The sequence below is a fragment of the Geotrypetes seraphini genome, chromosome 7, assembly GCF_902459505.1.
Source record: "Geotrypetes seraphini chromosome 7, aGeoSer1.1, whole genome shotgun sequence".
Classification (NCBI taxonomy): Eukaryota; Metazoa; Chordata; class Amphibia; order Gymnophiona; family Dermophiidae; genus Geotrypetes; species Geotrypetes seraphini.
The window spans coordinates 3,943,825-3,959,854 of record NC_047090.1 but is presented as its reverse complement, the minus strand read 5'-3'; the positions used below and the strand labels follow the sequence as shown (position 1 = coordinate 3,959,854).

General features: G+C 44.1%; 1 protein-coding gene across 3 annotated transcripts in view; it reads left to right on the top strand.

Annotated features, from left to right (window-relative positions):
* Nucleotides 1-14,241, top strand: part of ATP6V0A4 (ATPase H+ transporting V0 subunit a4) — a 90,705-nt gene extending 76,464 nt beyond the window's left edge. For all 3 annotated transcript variants that reach the window (XM_033952981.1, XM_033952980.1, XM_033952979.1), the window contains 4 exons: nucleotides 158-262; nucleotides 1,641-1,758; nucleotides 8,661-8,832; nucleotides 13,909-14,241. In XM_033952981.1, the coding sequence (XP_033808872.1) occupies nucleotides 158-262; nucleotides 1,641-1,758; nucleotides 8,661-8,832; nucleotides 13,909-14,002 (489 nt within the window). In that variant the 3' untranslated portion in view covers nucleotides 14,003-14,241. The remainder of the gene's footprint in view (nucleotides 1-157; nucleotides 263-1,640; nucleotides 1,759-8,660; nucleotides 8,833-13,908) is intronic.
* The last annotated feature ends 1,789 nt before the right edge of the window (nucleotides 14,242-16,030 follow it).

Sequence of the window (16,030 nt, the reverse complement as noted above, 5' to 3'; positions counted from 1 at the left end):
TTAACCCAATTTTATAACTGGGTTTGGATTTTGCTATCAAATCAAATATTTTAAACAAACTCGAAACCCTACAAGTAGGAGCATTTAGCTGGTGATCTAAAGGCAGAAACAGTCCACCAGAACAAACTAAAGCAATTTCTCTTTTGTTTTGGGAAAGCTACCACCGCCTTCTAACTCGGGTGCTCCCTCTGATGGCACTGAGGTGGAAGTTGTTCAACCAAACCACTCCCATTCCGGGGGCCACGGAGACCACGATGAAGAGGTAAATGAGAAAGTGGGAGGGGATGACTAAATGGTTCCATCCATTCAGGGCAGGTAGATCTCTATAGTATGCATGAACTTCTAATTCTGATTTCCCCAAATAAAAAGCAGAGCAACAAGTCCTCGACTGTAACATATCCCTAGCCAAAGAACACGCAAGCTTGGATGTCTCTTCTACGTGTCTGTTATATCATATACAGTGGGACTCATTTTCAAAAAAGAGAGACGTCCAAAAGACAGCATAAACCAGCACTTGGACATCTTACTAATCAAAACGTCCAAGTGGGCATTCTCAAAACAGACTTTCTAGACGTCTTTCTGGTCATTTTATCTCCAGTGCGTCCAAATCTTAAGGGAGCGTGATAGAGGCTTGTTTTGAGCAGGCTTAGGACTTGGACACTCAGCAGGCACAACCAAAACTTTAAGAAAATATCTTGGGCTTTTTTTTAGACGTTTGGAGCTAGACCTGTTATAAAAGCATTTAAATGCTATAAAGGTGCCCAAACTGACCAGGTGACCACTGGAGGGATTAAGGCATGATTCCCCCTTACTTCCCCAGTGGTCACTGACCCCCTCCCACCACCCAAAGATGTGAAAAAACCCACCAGTATTTCCCAGCCTGTATGACTAAGGTGACCATACGTCCTCAGTTGACAGCATGGGGGTTCTCATCAGCTGAGTATTTATATTTTATATTTACATTAGAGGATCTGGTAGAAACCCATTTACAAAATAAGTATTCTTCCCAATTAATATTTCCAAATTAATAAAGTGTCTTTGCTCATTTGTAAATGAGTCTCTACCAGAGCCTTTAATTCAGTAGTATAATTAAATGAAATAACTATTTCTGAAATTTATAGGGACGGGCGGGGACGGAGGGGATTCCTCATGGGGATGGGTGGGGATGGAGGGGATTCCTCACGGAGACGGGTGGGGAAGGAGGGATTTCTCGCTGGGATGGGTGGGGATGGAGGGGATTCCTCACGGAGACGGGTGGGGAAGGAGGGATTCCTTGCAGGGATGGGTGGGGACGGGTGGGATTTCTGTCACCGCGCAACTCTCTAGCTGGAGACGGAACAGGGCAAAGCCATGTGTCTGGGTTTTTGCAGCCTGAAAAATGGTAACCCTATGTACTAAGGACCAAAATGTCTACATAGGTCATTCTAAAAAAAATAAATTAAAAATAGACGTCTTGCTGTTTTGAGAATGGATGTTTTCTCCACTGGATTTCTGGATGTCTTTCCCAAAACATTCAAACTCAGACTCAGACATCCTATCGAAAATGCTCTTCCATATGTTAAATAATAGTAGTATAACTATATTCTGTTAATCTAGTCAATGAAGAAAATCTTAATTGCTATATTTTGTTATTTCTACAGTTCAATTTTGGAGACATATTTGTTCACCAGTGCATCCATACAATTGAGTATTGCTTGGGTTGTATCTCCAACACAGCCTCATATCTCCGGCTCTGGGCGCTCAGTCTGGCGCACGCACGTGAGTTTTCATTCATACACAGAAGAGATTCTTCTCTAGGGAACCATTGTAAGGAACGCATGAGAATGCGGATTTATTCAAACAGCCTGAAGCCTTATCAATATGGATAAGAATAACCTTATCAATATGGATAAGAATAGTCTAAAGTGTGACACCTTTCATGTCATCAGTGCCGCCAAAGGGAGTCGGCTGAGATTTTTCCTTGGTAGATCCCATGTTTACAGAACAGGTTTAAAAGTAAATAGCAGGTAGTTGCCTCAGGGGAGAGGAGAGGAGCAGGCAAGGAGAGGGGAGGAGATCTAGAGAGGCAGCACAAGGGGAAAGCCGACAAGGGAGCAGAGCCAGGGGCAGGTGAGAGGAACTTCCGCCCACCCCCACCGCATCAGCAACTTCAGCCCAGACTCCCTCTTAAGAGGAGGGGAGCTGCGGCGAGAGGCTCACTGCTCGATCGCAGAGCCGGAGGAGAGGAGCAGGTGAGGAGAGGAGAGGAGATCTAGAGAGGCAGCACAAGGGGAAAGCCGACAAGGGAGCAGAGAGCCAGGGGCAGGTGAGAGGAACTTCCGCCCACCCCCACCGCATCAGCAACTTCAGCCCAGACTCCCTCTTAAGAGGAGGGGAGCTGCGGCGAGAGGCTCACTGCTCGATCGCAGAGCCGGAGGAGAGGAGCAGGTGAGGAGAGGAGAGGAGATCTAGAGAGGCAGCACAAGGGGAAAGCCGACAAGGGAGCAGAGAGCCAGGGGCAGGTGAGAGGAACTTCCGCCCACCCCCACCGCATCAGCAACTTCAGCCCAGACTCCCTCTTAAGAGGAAGGGAGCTGCGGCGAGAGGCTCACTGCTCGATCGCAGAGCCGGAGGAGAGGAGCAGGTGAGGAGAGGAGAGGAGATCTAGAGAGGCAGCACAAGGGGAAAGCCGACAAGGGAGCAGAGAGCCAGGGGCAGGCGAGAGGAAGCTCTGCCCACCCCCACCGCGTCAGCAACTTCAGCCCAGACTCCCCCTTAAGAGGAGGGGGAGCCATGGCGAGGGGCTCACTGCTCGATCGCAGAGCCGGAGGAGAGGAGAGGAGCAGGAGAGGGGAGGAGATTTAGGGAGGCAGCACAAGGGGAAAGCCGACAAGGGAGCAGAGAGCCAGGGGTAGGCGAGAGGAAGCTCCGCCCACCCCCACCGCATCAGCAACTTCAGCCCAGACTCCCCCTTAAAAGGGGGGGAGCCAATGGCACGCAACCATTTGGCGCACGGCAAAGGCACTCGCCTTAGCAAGAGCGCCTTGCGAAGGGCTTTGAGAAGGGCCGAGCAAATAACAGATGAGGACTCCAGGACACCAGAGGAGCACAGGAAGGTAAGGAAGAAGTGGACACACGCACAAGGAGAGTACACACACAAGACAAAAGAGGATAGAGAGGCAGCAGGCTCCGGGGACAAGGAAGAGGTAGGCCCAAGAGAGGACAGCACTTACATACAAGCAAAAGAAAGCGACATACAAGTAGGTAGGAAAGAGCCAACACAGGAGAGAGCACACACATATACACTAAAACAGGAGCAGAAAACACCTAGTAATTTGAAGGGGAAGAAGGAGAAGAATGGAATCAGCAAGAACCCAGAGGAGCTTTCCAGTATACTGCACGGAGTGTCATATGTACGACTACCTCCCCTCGGGAAGGCAGGCATACATATGCAGTCGTTGTCAGGAAATGGAAAGCCTGAAGAAGGAGGTCGGATGACTATAGTGCAGGATTCAGGAACTGGAGGGATTCCACATTTCGGAAGACCCGTTCAAGGCAGCCGAAGACCCCAAAAGAGAGAGCCACATCGAGGAGCAAGTAAGACCCCACAAGAGAGATTTATCGAGGAGGCTTATAGGCGGGTGGAAGAACAGGATCATCAGCAACATTGGAACGAGGAAGCTACATCCAATCGAGTTGGAAGACTGGAACCAACAGGCACCAGGGATGAAGGAGCTCATGGAAGAATTGAGCAAGCAGAGGAGGCAAAGACTCACCGGTACCCTGAAGAAATACTGAACCACACTGAAGATACAGACTTGCGACCAGAGAGGAAGCTGAAAAAAGGGAAATCTGCAATCATAGTGGGGGGACTCAATCCTAAGAGAAGTGAACAGTCATGTAGTAGGAGGGAGGGAAGACCGACTAGTGACCTGTCTCCCGGGAGCAAGAACGAAGGACATCACCGACAGAATCGAGAGGTTCCTGGAAGGAGCGGAGACGGAAGAGACGGCAGTGATGATCCACGTTGGAACAAATGATGTCAAGAGGAGGAATTACACCAGGACTGCACTAACTGAACAGTTCAAGATCCTGGGAAGGAAACTGAAACTGAGGACACAGAGAATAGCATTCACAGAGATCCTGCCAGTACTGAGGGCAGACGTGAAGAGGCAGACCGAACTACAAGCAATAAACGCATGATTGAGGAGATGGTGCGAAGAAGAGGGTTTCCACTTTGTGAGGAACTGGACAACAAGCTCTTCAAGAAGGATGGACTACACCTGAGCACGGCAGGAATGAGACTTCTAGCAGGCAATGTCAAGAGAGGAATAGAGCAGGCTTTAAACTAAGAAGAAGGGGAAAGCCAAAAGTCGACCTGTCGTCGACGGTTCGGACAAGAATATCCAGAGAAGATACTGAGAAGGAAAAACACTGGGAAAAAACAAAAGGCAAACAACAGGAGTTAAAGAAACAAGGGAAGCCAGAGGACAAAAAGAAGGGCAAACAGCGGGAGCTAGAAAAACAGGAGAAATCGAGGATGCAAGATGAGGATGAAATAGATGCACCAAATAAAGAGGAAGAAATGAACAGAAATCAGGGACTGGCAAAGGAGGACGACGAGGAGAAATCCTCAAGGAAAAACAGCAGGGAAAAAGAAAAACCAGGACTTAAGTTGCTTGTACGCAAATGCGAGGCGCCTGAAAAACAAAATGGGAAAACTAGAAGTCACGGCCCAAAAAGAGGACCTAGACATCATTGGAATCACTGAAACTTGATGGAATGAAGAAAACAAATGGGACATAGTACTGCCAGGGTACAAACTCTACAGAAGAGACAGGACACAAGAAGGGTGGAGGAATAGCACTATACATAAAAGACACCATCCACTCGACCGGAGTGGACATGGCAACAAAAATGGAAGGATTGGAGTCATTATGGGTTAAACTGCCAGGAAGAAATGGATCTGACTTAAAAGTAGGACTATATTATCATCCACCTGGACAAGCAGAAACAAATGACAAGGAACTGGAAGCAGAATTGAGGTGGGAATGCAGAAACGGAAAAGTCATGGTGGATTATTGGAAGCTCAACCAGCGCTAGGGAAACAGAATTCCTAGAGGCCGTGCGGGACTGTTTCATGGAACAACTCGTCAAGGAGAGGGAATGCCACGCTTGACCTAATCCTCAACGGACTGGGAGGGCCTGCAAAGGATGTAGAAGTAGTAGGACCGCTAGGAAACAGCGACCACAACATGATCCAATACAAATTAGAAGTAGGCATATCAAAAGGGAAGAGAACCACAGCAACAATGCTCAACTTCAAGAAAGGGAACTATGACGCAATGAGGGCAATGGTGAAAAAGAAGCTTAGGAACAGCTCAAAAAAAACAAACAACAAAGACCGTGGAGCAAGCCTGGTCCCTATTCAAGGACACGGTGCTAGAAGCACAAAATCTGTACATCCCCAGATTTAGAAAGGGGTGCAAAAAGAATCAAACAAGGCCCAGTATGGATAACAAATGTAATGAAAAAAGCAATAGGAGACAAGAAAAAATCGTTTCAGAAGTGGAAAAAAGACAAAACCGGGGATAACTGGAAAGAGCACAGGAAACTTCAAAAAGAATGTCACCGAGTGGTTAGGAGAGCAAAAAGAGAATGTGAAGAGAGACTGGCCAGGAAGCAAAAAACTTCAAATCGTTCTATAGATATGTTAAAGGGAAGCAACCGGCAAGGGAGGAAGTAGGACCATTGGATGATGGAGATAGAAAGGGAGTAGTAAAGGAGGAAAAAGAGGTGGCTGAAAGGTTAAACAAGTTCTTCTTGTCAGTCTTCACAAGAGAGGACACAACCAACGTACCGGAACCTGAGAAAATCTTCAATGGAGACCAAGAAGAAAAACTATCGACAATAGAGGTAAGCCTCTAGGATGTCCTCCAGCAGGTAGATAGATTGAAAACAGACAAATCCCCGGGCCCGGATGGAATCCACCCAAGGGTATTAAAAGAACTGAAAAATGAAATAGCAGAATTACTCCAACGAGTTTGCAACCTATCCTTGAAAACAGGGGAGAGTAGCAAATGTTACACCTATCTTCAAAAAGGTATTGAGAGGGGACCCGGGAAACTACAGACCGGTAAGTCTGACTTCGGTTCCGGGCAAGATGGTGGAAGCATTGATAAAAAACAGCATCAGTGAGCGATAAACAATTTAAAATTACAATAACTGGGAGACAATACAATACAAATCTATGTATAACGACATAAACACAAGGAAAGAAGGGAGGTGAAATACAAAATCAATATAGAAAAGTAGAACAAAAAGGGAAAAGTACAAAAAGGGAAACAAATAAAAGCTATAATATTATACAATAAAAAGAATTTGACCTACGAACTGTTTAGTTAATTACCAAAGGCATCTCTAAAGAGAAATGTTTTTAAATTACTTTTGAATTTCTCCAGATTGCGCTCTTCCCTTAAGTAAATGGGAAGGGCGTTCCAAGTTTGAGGTGTGGTAACAGAGAAAATAAATTGCCATCTTGTGTTAATAGCCTTAAGAGATGGAATTGTTAGTAAATTCTGTTCATTGGATCTCAATGTTCTATTTGGAGAATAAGGAATTAATAATTCATATATGAATGCTGGAGTTTTATTAAGGAGAGATTTGAAAGTGAGTAGGCATAGTTTGTATGTTATCCGGTGGGTAACTGGAAGCCAGTGCGCATTCTTTAGAAGGGGAGTTACATGATCAAACTTCCTAGTTTTAGTTATAAGCTTAATGGAAGCATTTTGAATGATCTGTAGACGTTTTATTTCATTCAAAGAGATTCCCTTAAAAAGAGCGTTACAGTAATCAATTTTAGAGATCACCAAAGAATGAATAAGAATATTAAGTGATTTTGAACATAGAAATTTTGAAATTGATCGAATTTTTCGTAGCCTATAAAAGGTTGTTTTAATAGTGTTACTAATGTGATCATGAAAATTTAGTTTGTGATCAAAGATCACCCCTAAAATTTTTATATTGCTAACTAATTGCAGGGGGACATTTTTTTATAGAAATGGGAGCGACACGAGAAGAACTGTCTTTCCAGGAAAAAAGCATCACATTCGTTTTGTTAATGTTAAGTGCCAATCTGTTAGAGTCTCTACTAAGTCTATTCCCTTCAGTATTTTGAATGTTTCGATCATGTCCCCTCACAGTCTCCTCTTTTCAAGGGAAAAGAAGCCCAGCTTCTCCAATCTCTCACTGTACGGCAACTCCTCCATCCCCTTAACCATTTTAGTCACTCTTCTCTGGACCCTTTCGAGTAGTACCATGTCCTTCTTCATGTACAGCGACCAGTGCTGGACGCAGTACGCCAAGTGAGGGTGCATCATGGCCCGATACAGCGGCATGATAACCTTCTCCAATCTGTTCATGATCCTCTTCTTGATCATGCCTAGCATTTTGTTTGCCCTTTTTGCTGCCGCAGCGCATTGCGCAGACGGCTTCATGGACTTGTCAATCAGAACTCCCAAGTGCCTTTCCTGGGAGGTCTCTCCAAGTACCGCCCCGGACATCCTGTATTCGTGCAAGGCAGGGCAGGATTAACCAGTAGGCCAAGTAGGCATGTGCTAGGGCCCAAAATGGTCAGGGGGGCCCGATGAAGGAGGGCATCAACATTGTTTATTCCAAATGGCGATGGGCCCCTCCAGCAACATGGGCCCCACCCCGATCGGCAACGCGACCCCTCCCCCCATCGACGGAAAGTAAGACAAGCAAGCAACGCGGGTAAGAAGGGCAACAAGAATTGTAATTGTGCAAGCGGTGCTGCTTGCCCAAAGCTTCCCTCTGACGCAGCTTCCTGTTTCTGCCTGGGCACATGGTGGGGCGGGGCAGGGGGCCCAGTGTACTTGTATGCCTAGGTCCCCTCGACGAATTAATCCTGCCCTGGTGCAAGGACATGGGAAGGAGGCACTAGGGGCACTAAGGACATGGGAAGGGACACTAAGGACATAGGAAGGAGCACTGGGGGAACTAAGGGCATTGGAAGGAGACACTGGGGGCACTAAGGACATGGGAAGGGGCACTAAGAACATAGGAAGGAGCACTGGGGGAACTAAGGGCATTGTAAGGAGACACTGGGGGCACTAAGGACATGGGAAGGGGCACTAAGAACATAGGAAGGAGCACTGGGGGCACTAAGGACATGGGAAGGGGCACTAAGGACATAGGAAGGAGCACTGGGGGAACTAAGGGCATTGTAAGGAGACACTGGGGGCACTAAGAACATGGGAAGGGGCACTAAGAACATAGGAAGGAGCACTGGGGGCACTAAGGACATTGTAAGGAGACACTGGGGGCACTAAGGACATGGGAAGGGGCACTAAGAACATAGGAAGGAGCACTGGGGGCACTAAGGACATGGGAAGGGGCACTAAGTTCATAGGAAGGAGCATTGTGGGCACTAAGGGCATGGGAAGGAGCACTGGGGGCACTAAGGGCATGGGAAGGAGCACTGGGGGCACTTAGGCCAAAAGGGGACATAGACTTTTTTTTTTATTATGCCCCTCCACGGGTACATGGTCACGTTACTGATGTACAAAGAAATCTACATGTTACCTCCAGACACCAGAAATCTATGGAATGTATTTTGGAATTTAATGATACTTTGCTCTCTTTTTTTCCTATGTTTGCAGAATTATCGGAAGTGTTGTGGACTATGGTGTTGAAAAGTGGTGTCCGGAATGGAAGCTGGTCAGGGCTAATTACTGTCTTTATTATATTTGCTGCCTTCGCAGTGTTGACTGTGGCTATTTTACTGGTTATGGAAGGCCTGTCTGCCTTTCTACATGCCTTACGTCTTCACTGGTAGGTATCAGAACTTAACAGTGGGGTCCTCGGAGAACAAGAGAGTTTATTTATTTTAATTTTTCTGCAGAGCAAAAGAACACAGTGGTTTGAAGTCACATCTTTGCCTGATCTCCTCAATCTGTGCTCCAGTTGAGGGTGGATTACAAACAGATCAACCAAATACGTGCACGCGTTTCTTGATTAAGCCCAGTTACAAGGGCGAAACGGGACCCGTCGAGCAATACAGCACTTAGCACTTTAATTGATTGCAGTATAGACACTGAGAGCATTTTGAGACTCTATCTGTTTCGACAAACAACTCGTGCATTAGAACACTTTACCTCTTTACTGACTGATTTATTTACGGGAGCTATTGCTAAGTAGTTTAGCCTGAAGTTTTATTGGCTCCAGTGATTATATTCATTCAAATGTTTTTCAGTATGTTTTCATGAATTTAAGAAAACAAAAAAATTATAAAAAGAATATTATTTAGGATAAGACAGAGGTTTATTGATAGATATTCATCACCAAGTTTCCAAGTTTATTCGATATTTGATTAATGTAATGTAATGTAATGTAATTTATTTCTTATATACCGCTACATCCGTTAGGTTCTAAGCGGTTTACAGAAAATATACATTAAGATTAGAAATAAGAAAGGTACTTGAAAAATTCCCTTCCTGTCCCGAAGGCTCACAATCTAACTAAAGTACCTGGAGGGTAATAGAGAAGTGAAAAGTAGAGTTAGAGGAAAAATAAAAATAAAATAAACATTTTAACAAGACAGCATTGATCTAAATACTTTGGAAGGTAGAAGAGAGGAGAGAAAGGAATAGAAGCAGAAGGGGGAGCCGTTGAACAGTAGAATTCTGGAGAAATTTAAATGATAGAAATAGAACAAAACAAAGACAAAATGCAAAACAATAGATAAGATTAAAGATAAATCATAAGCTGGAAAGAAAAATAAAATAAAACTTTGTCTTCAATCCACGGTTTCAGCGTCAGTGATGAAGTGGAGCAAGTAAGTTTAGGAGGAGCGATTGACGTTTCCAGAAAGCAGTGCATGCACATAGATCTCCTGCATATTCATTGGGGAAATCCTGAAAACCCGACTGGATTGCGGCCCTCGAGGACCGACATTGGACACCCCTGTTCTAAGCGATGTACATAGTACAATAATAAACATAAGTTAATAAAGGGAGACTGACAAGTTAATTAAAAAAACTTAAGACAAACACAGGATACAAAGGGAAAGGAGAAGGGGAAGAAATACAATTTTGAGAAGGTTAAAGAAAACATATATGGTGAACAACATTAGGAAGGAAAAACGAAGGGAAGCAAGAGTAGTAAATATAATGAGATCTATAAAAAAACTTTAGTCGGGTCGTACGTTCTGGTTATCTCAGCTGTCAAATGCATCTTTTAAAAGAAAGCATTTGAGCTTACTTTTAAATCTAATCAAATCTAATTCTTCTCGAATATTGATTGGAAGTAAATTCCAGGTTTGAGGTGCTGTGACGGAGAAGATTGAATTTCGCCACGATATTCTTAGGGAGAACCATCCATGTTCCCTAAGTGGTGAATCTGAGATCTTTTCCTCCATTTAGGCTTTAATGTTGTAGTATCAACTGGTCATCATACAAAAGACACATGCAATTTTTAGTGGCTCGAAGGATCTCTATTTACCCACGGATATATATGGCTTTCAAAAATAGGGGACCACAAGTACAAGGGGGCACTCGGAGAAATTGAAAGGGGACAGGTTTAAAACAAACGCTAGGAAGTTCTTTTTCACCCAGAGGGTGGTGGATACATGGAATGTGCTTCCAGAGGCTGTGGTGGACAGGAGCACTGTACAGGGCTTCAAGGAAGGCTTGGATAGGTTCCTAGAGGACAAAGGGATTGAGGGGTATAGATACAAATCCTTCTTGGACAGAACCTTTAAGTTCCAAGCGAACAGACAACAAATTTGGCTGAAAAACCACATAAACGAACCCAATACGACTTATAGTGCATTCCGCAAATCGATCAAAACCGCCCTATTCGCAAAATTCATTGACTAAAACAGCCCCCTCCCTCACTAGGACTCCCCTCCCCAACAAACACCCTTCTCTTTCTCAAGAAGCCCCTCTTTTTCTGATCTCCTCCACCCTTAGGACTCCATCTGATGGATGTCCTAAATCTCTCAGATACTCTTTGCCCATAGATCTCCAATTTAACACGCAAGTTTCCCATCCAGACTATCGTACTACATTAAGACTCCTTGTACGGTATTATATTTAGACTTTTATATGCAATTGTATTTAGACTCACTGTATTCTATCCTATTGAATTTAGACTGTATTATATGTTATTGTATTTAGACTCACTATATTGTATCGTAAGTCGATCTATGACACCGTATTGTATTAAGATTTTTGCTATTCGCTGAATGTCCAGCCTTCTTATAATGTAAACCGCCTAGAAGTCGCCTGACTATGGCGGTATAGAAAAATAAAGTTATTATTATTATTATTATTATTATAAGGGTAGAGATGGGTTATAGGGATAGGAGTAGAGATAGGTTATAAAGCTAGTCAGGGACCACTGCTCAGGCAAAAGGGCCTGATGGGCCACCGCGGGAGCGGACCGCTGGGCGAGATGGACCTCTGGTCTGCCTCAGCGGAGGCAACTTCTTATGTTCTTATGTGCACATAAATAAACTGAATAATGAGCATTGAAAATCAGTAATTGGGTGTTATTAACCGATTATTGATGTTCGTTGTCATTCCGGTTCATAGTCTAAAGCGCGCAAGGACAACTGAGCGCAGGACTTCATCGCGCCGATGAAAAAATGTATTTTAAAGGGCTCCGATGGGGGGTGTTGGTGGGGATCCCCCCCCCCCACTTTAATAGAGATCGCGCTGGCATTGTGGGGGGTTGCAACCCCCCTCATTATACTGGAAACTTAACTTTTTCCCTGTTTTTTAGGGAAAAAGTTAAGTTTTCAGTATAATGTGGGGGTTACCCCCCCACACCCCCCAACATGGCAGCGTGAGGCAGCGCGATCCCTATTAAGTCAGAGCCCTTTAAAATACGGGTTTTCTTCGGCGCGATTAAGCCCTGCGCTCAGTTGTCCACATTCGGTTGTCGGCGCGCCTTTATCCTCGCGCTCTTTTGACCCGTCACCGTCATTCCAATACATTTGTGCAGGCCTCTCACTGACCATTATTCTGTAAGCATGGTGCCTAACTTGATTTGTGTGGATCGGAAAAGGAGACATGGGCGGGGGCATGGTCAATTTGTACACAGATTTATAGAATTTGCCCTAAGCACTGGCATTTACACCTGGTTACAGCAAGCATAATATCTGGTGCCTAAAGGTTTGGTGTGGAATAGGCATTAGGTACAATTCTATAAAGTGCATATAACCAGTGGCATAGTAAGGGGGGTCGGGGGGGACGGTCCGCCCCGAGCGCCGGCACCCATCCTCCTCTCTGCCCCCTGCTCCTTCCCATTCCTCCCCCTGCCACATGCCCACCTTCACATCCTCCCCCCCCCCCCCCGGGTACCTCTAGCTCTTCGAGGGCGCCAGTGTCACCTCTACCTGTGACGTCACTTGCAGGTCCCGCGCCTAGGAAGTGATGTCAGAGGGAGAGCCAGCGCTGATGCGGGCAGCAAGTTGGTGATGCTGTTCGCGCCAGGAAAGTTAAAGAGGTATGGGGGAAGGGAAGGGGCATGCATGTGTGGCAGTGGGGGAAGGGGCGCCTCCCACCCTTGCTACGTCACGGCATGCAACATTTATAGAATGGCACTTGGTGCCGATATTTTTGGGTGCCAATTTTTCAGCACCATTGATCAAATTCTCCTTAAGTGCTACCACACAAGAGGGTGGACTCAGTGCTAGGAACAGAAAGGGCAGGGGATGCTTTTAGATCAGAGGCATAGTAAAGGAGGCTGGAGGGGCGGACCACCCCGGATGCCATCTTGGTGGGGGCGCCGACACCACTCCGCCCCCACATACCTCTTTAACGCTTCGCTGGCGTGAGCAGCACCTCCAACCTGCTGCTTGCATTGGCCTCAGCTCTCCCTCTGAAGTCACTTCCTGGTCGCGGACGCATACTTAATATGCTTTACTGCTGTGTTTCACATATCAGTTCTATTTTCTGCCATCTTTTCTTTTATCGAGTCACTCCTAATGGCTGTCACGTTCTTTGATCACACCAGTATCTAAGTTGGTAAATCTATAATGTGTAATCATATAACGATAATATATATATTTCTTAAATCCTTTTCTTGGATCATCAGAGTTTAGCGCAGCTATTCCTTCACATTTTTGTATAGAAGAACTGCTAAATCGTCATCGATCCCATCTATTTTTTTTTTTGGCCTCTTTTTTAATATAAACTTACTTTACCTTAACAGAGGTCTTTCATGTTTCAAACAAGCAAACAGCAGTCCTGGCTGGGTAACTACATCAATGGAGCCAGGCTGACCTACGGCGCATTTCGGAGAGTAATCAAAACAGTACTGTTTGGCAGATTCATCTCCTAAACAGAAGCCACACTAAATTCATAAATTTATATTTTCCGTCTGTCTATTTCTTTTGTAATATGTTGTACCCTCACTTTTTGTATTCTGTAATTTGCTGATTGTCCAGCCCTCTTCGATGTGAACCGCCTAGAAGCCATCTGACTATGGCGGTATAGAAGAATAAAATTATTATTATTATTATTATATTAACTTATTTAAAAGCTTCTTTGTCACTTATCTTTCTTATTTGAAGCTCTGTTGGCCGGGGAACTCTGCCTTTTTGAGGACATATCTTGCAGACAGAGCTTCAAATAAGAAAGATAAGTGACAAAAGAGGCTTTTAAATAAATTAAGATAAGTTTACTAAGTTAAGAAATGAAGTAAATTAAAAAAAGAGGCAAAAATAAAAATAAATGGGATTGATCACCTAATATCAGTGCTGATGTGAACTGGGCCACAGCTTAGCTCATGAGCCTCCAAAGCCGTGAGTTGAATGTGTAAGATTCTGTTGTTATAATTTATTCATCATTTTCTTTCTTTATTCTTTGTTTAATTCTCTTTTTCTAATTTTTTTTTTCCTAGGGTGGAATTCCAGAATAAGTTCTATGTCGGAACAGGTTACGTATTTTCTCCATTTTCCTTTAAACGGATCCTGGATGGAACTGGCGAGGACTAACTTAACTCTGTGCTTCCCACCTTTTGCAAACTTTGGGCTTTAAATTGTCATTTCCTTGAAATAATGTACATGTAAATGAGAAATAAGACATGATGCTATTATTTGGACAGTAATCTATTGTTTAAAAAGCTCTGTGATTGGGAGAATACAGTTGGCTTTAGATCACGGAGAACTGAGTTCCTGGTTTTTGACAAATGATATGCATAAAATAGTCTAATAAATTCGACCTTGTTAAGCCAGTACTTGCGTAATTCCAGTCTTTAATTGATTAACGTCCATTCAGATCATTCTGGCACTTCATGCCCTACTTTTCTCTTTCAATCAGTCTGTAATAAAAAAAAAAAGAAGAAAGAAATCAACTAACAAAATGCATATAATAGTATATGTGATCAAACTCTTAAAATTTCAAAGAAGAAGAGAGGCTTCAGTAGCCCCGCCCCCATCATTTAGAAATAGTAACAGCCCCGCATATTGTACCTTGTTTTGGAATAGGAAGCTGTTGATCTGCTACCTTATAATCCAGGAGCCTGAGAATGGCTTCTGGTTCTATGATGCTACAGAACCTTCCTCCGCTTGGCTCAGCCTTTTTGGTCAGGGACCATCACCTTCTGTCTTGCCATATCCTGGCTATTTTCTCCTAGATGGTGTACTTGTTCTCATGGTATTAATGTGACTGTGCTTGATGTCCTATGTATGACCCTCTGTAGCTCAGATGTCTGCTCCTGCCACTTTCTAGTTGTGCCTCATCATAGCCGGGGATTTGAGCAATCAACCTTTCTGAACATGATGAGGTAATTGCGTTGGGTACGCTCTAGAATCCTTTTTGTTTCATTTCATGTCGTTGAAATGAAAATTGTCAAGAAAAGTGTGGAATAACTTGTAAGTTTCATGGCTCCACATTATTCTCTTCTTGGTTGAGCTGAGAACTTTTCAGCGGCTCCTCCTACTGTGATGTCATAATTCTTCATTCCACCAATGCCTAAGAGCCAATCCCATTGGTGATGTCACAATGGCTTGGTTTCCCTACACTTGTGCCCATTTAGTAGATGCATTTGACTCACAAATGAAAAATGTCAAGAAACGTGTGGAATAACTTGTAAGTTTCATGGTTCCACATCATTCTCTTCTTGGTTGGACTGAGAATGTTTCAGCAGCTCATCATAGTATGACTTGAACTGCTGTTATTGTCCTTCCTTGCCTTTCTCTGTTGCAAAAACATCAGAAACACAAATGTGGGCTGCTTTGAAAGAAATACACAAGCTGAACAATTCACTTTTGTGTGTTTAATTATAGTCATATTTTGGCACTTGATTTCTTTAAGGACTTAGGTGGTAGACTAGCTGGTGACATTTTGTTTTAATCCCTTTGTTTACTGTTTTAGCACACCTGTGTGTTATATAAATATTTCTCAGCATGAATAGAAAGCTGGTGCTGTGGCAAAGTTTCTCAGGCCTACAGAATAGTGTATATTACTACCTTGTTAGTTAAAAAGCTTAAAATGGAAGGAGAGATACTCTCATATATCCGTCTTGAATAGACAGCCTGGACTTTTTCAGAATGAGAATAATCTTCTTGAAATACCAGCAGCCTATGGAATAATTTGCTTAACTATTGATTTTGTTCTTTATTCCTTTGGTACATTCTGTGAGATGGTGATTCTCCAAACGGCATTCCAATTGTAAGTGGTGGTAGACGTCCTACCACTATCTCACAAGCCAATTGGAAAGCACGGTTTTGAAAAAAAATCCATGCCGCGAAGGACACCTACAATACAGGAGTCTGACTCATGCTTGCGGAAGCGTCTAGGCACGACAACCAACGTCCAAGGCCGGCATGGGTGTGGTTTCCACCAGAAGTAGCCTTGGGCGTCCGTAAGTGTCCCTATGCGTCTCCATAGGTGTAAGACATAAGAATAGCCTTACTGGGTTAGACCAGTAGCCCATTCTCACGGTGGCTAATCCAGATCACTAGTACCTGGCCAAAACCCAAGGAGTAGTAATATTCCATGCTACCGGTACAGAGTAAGCA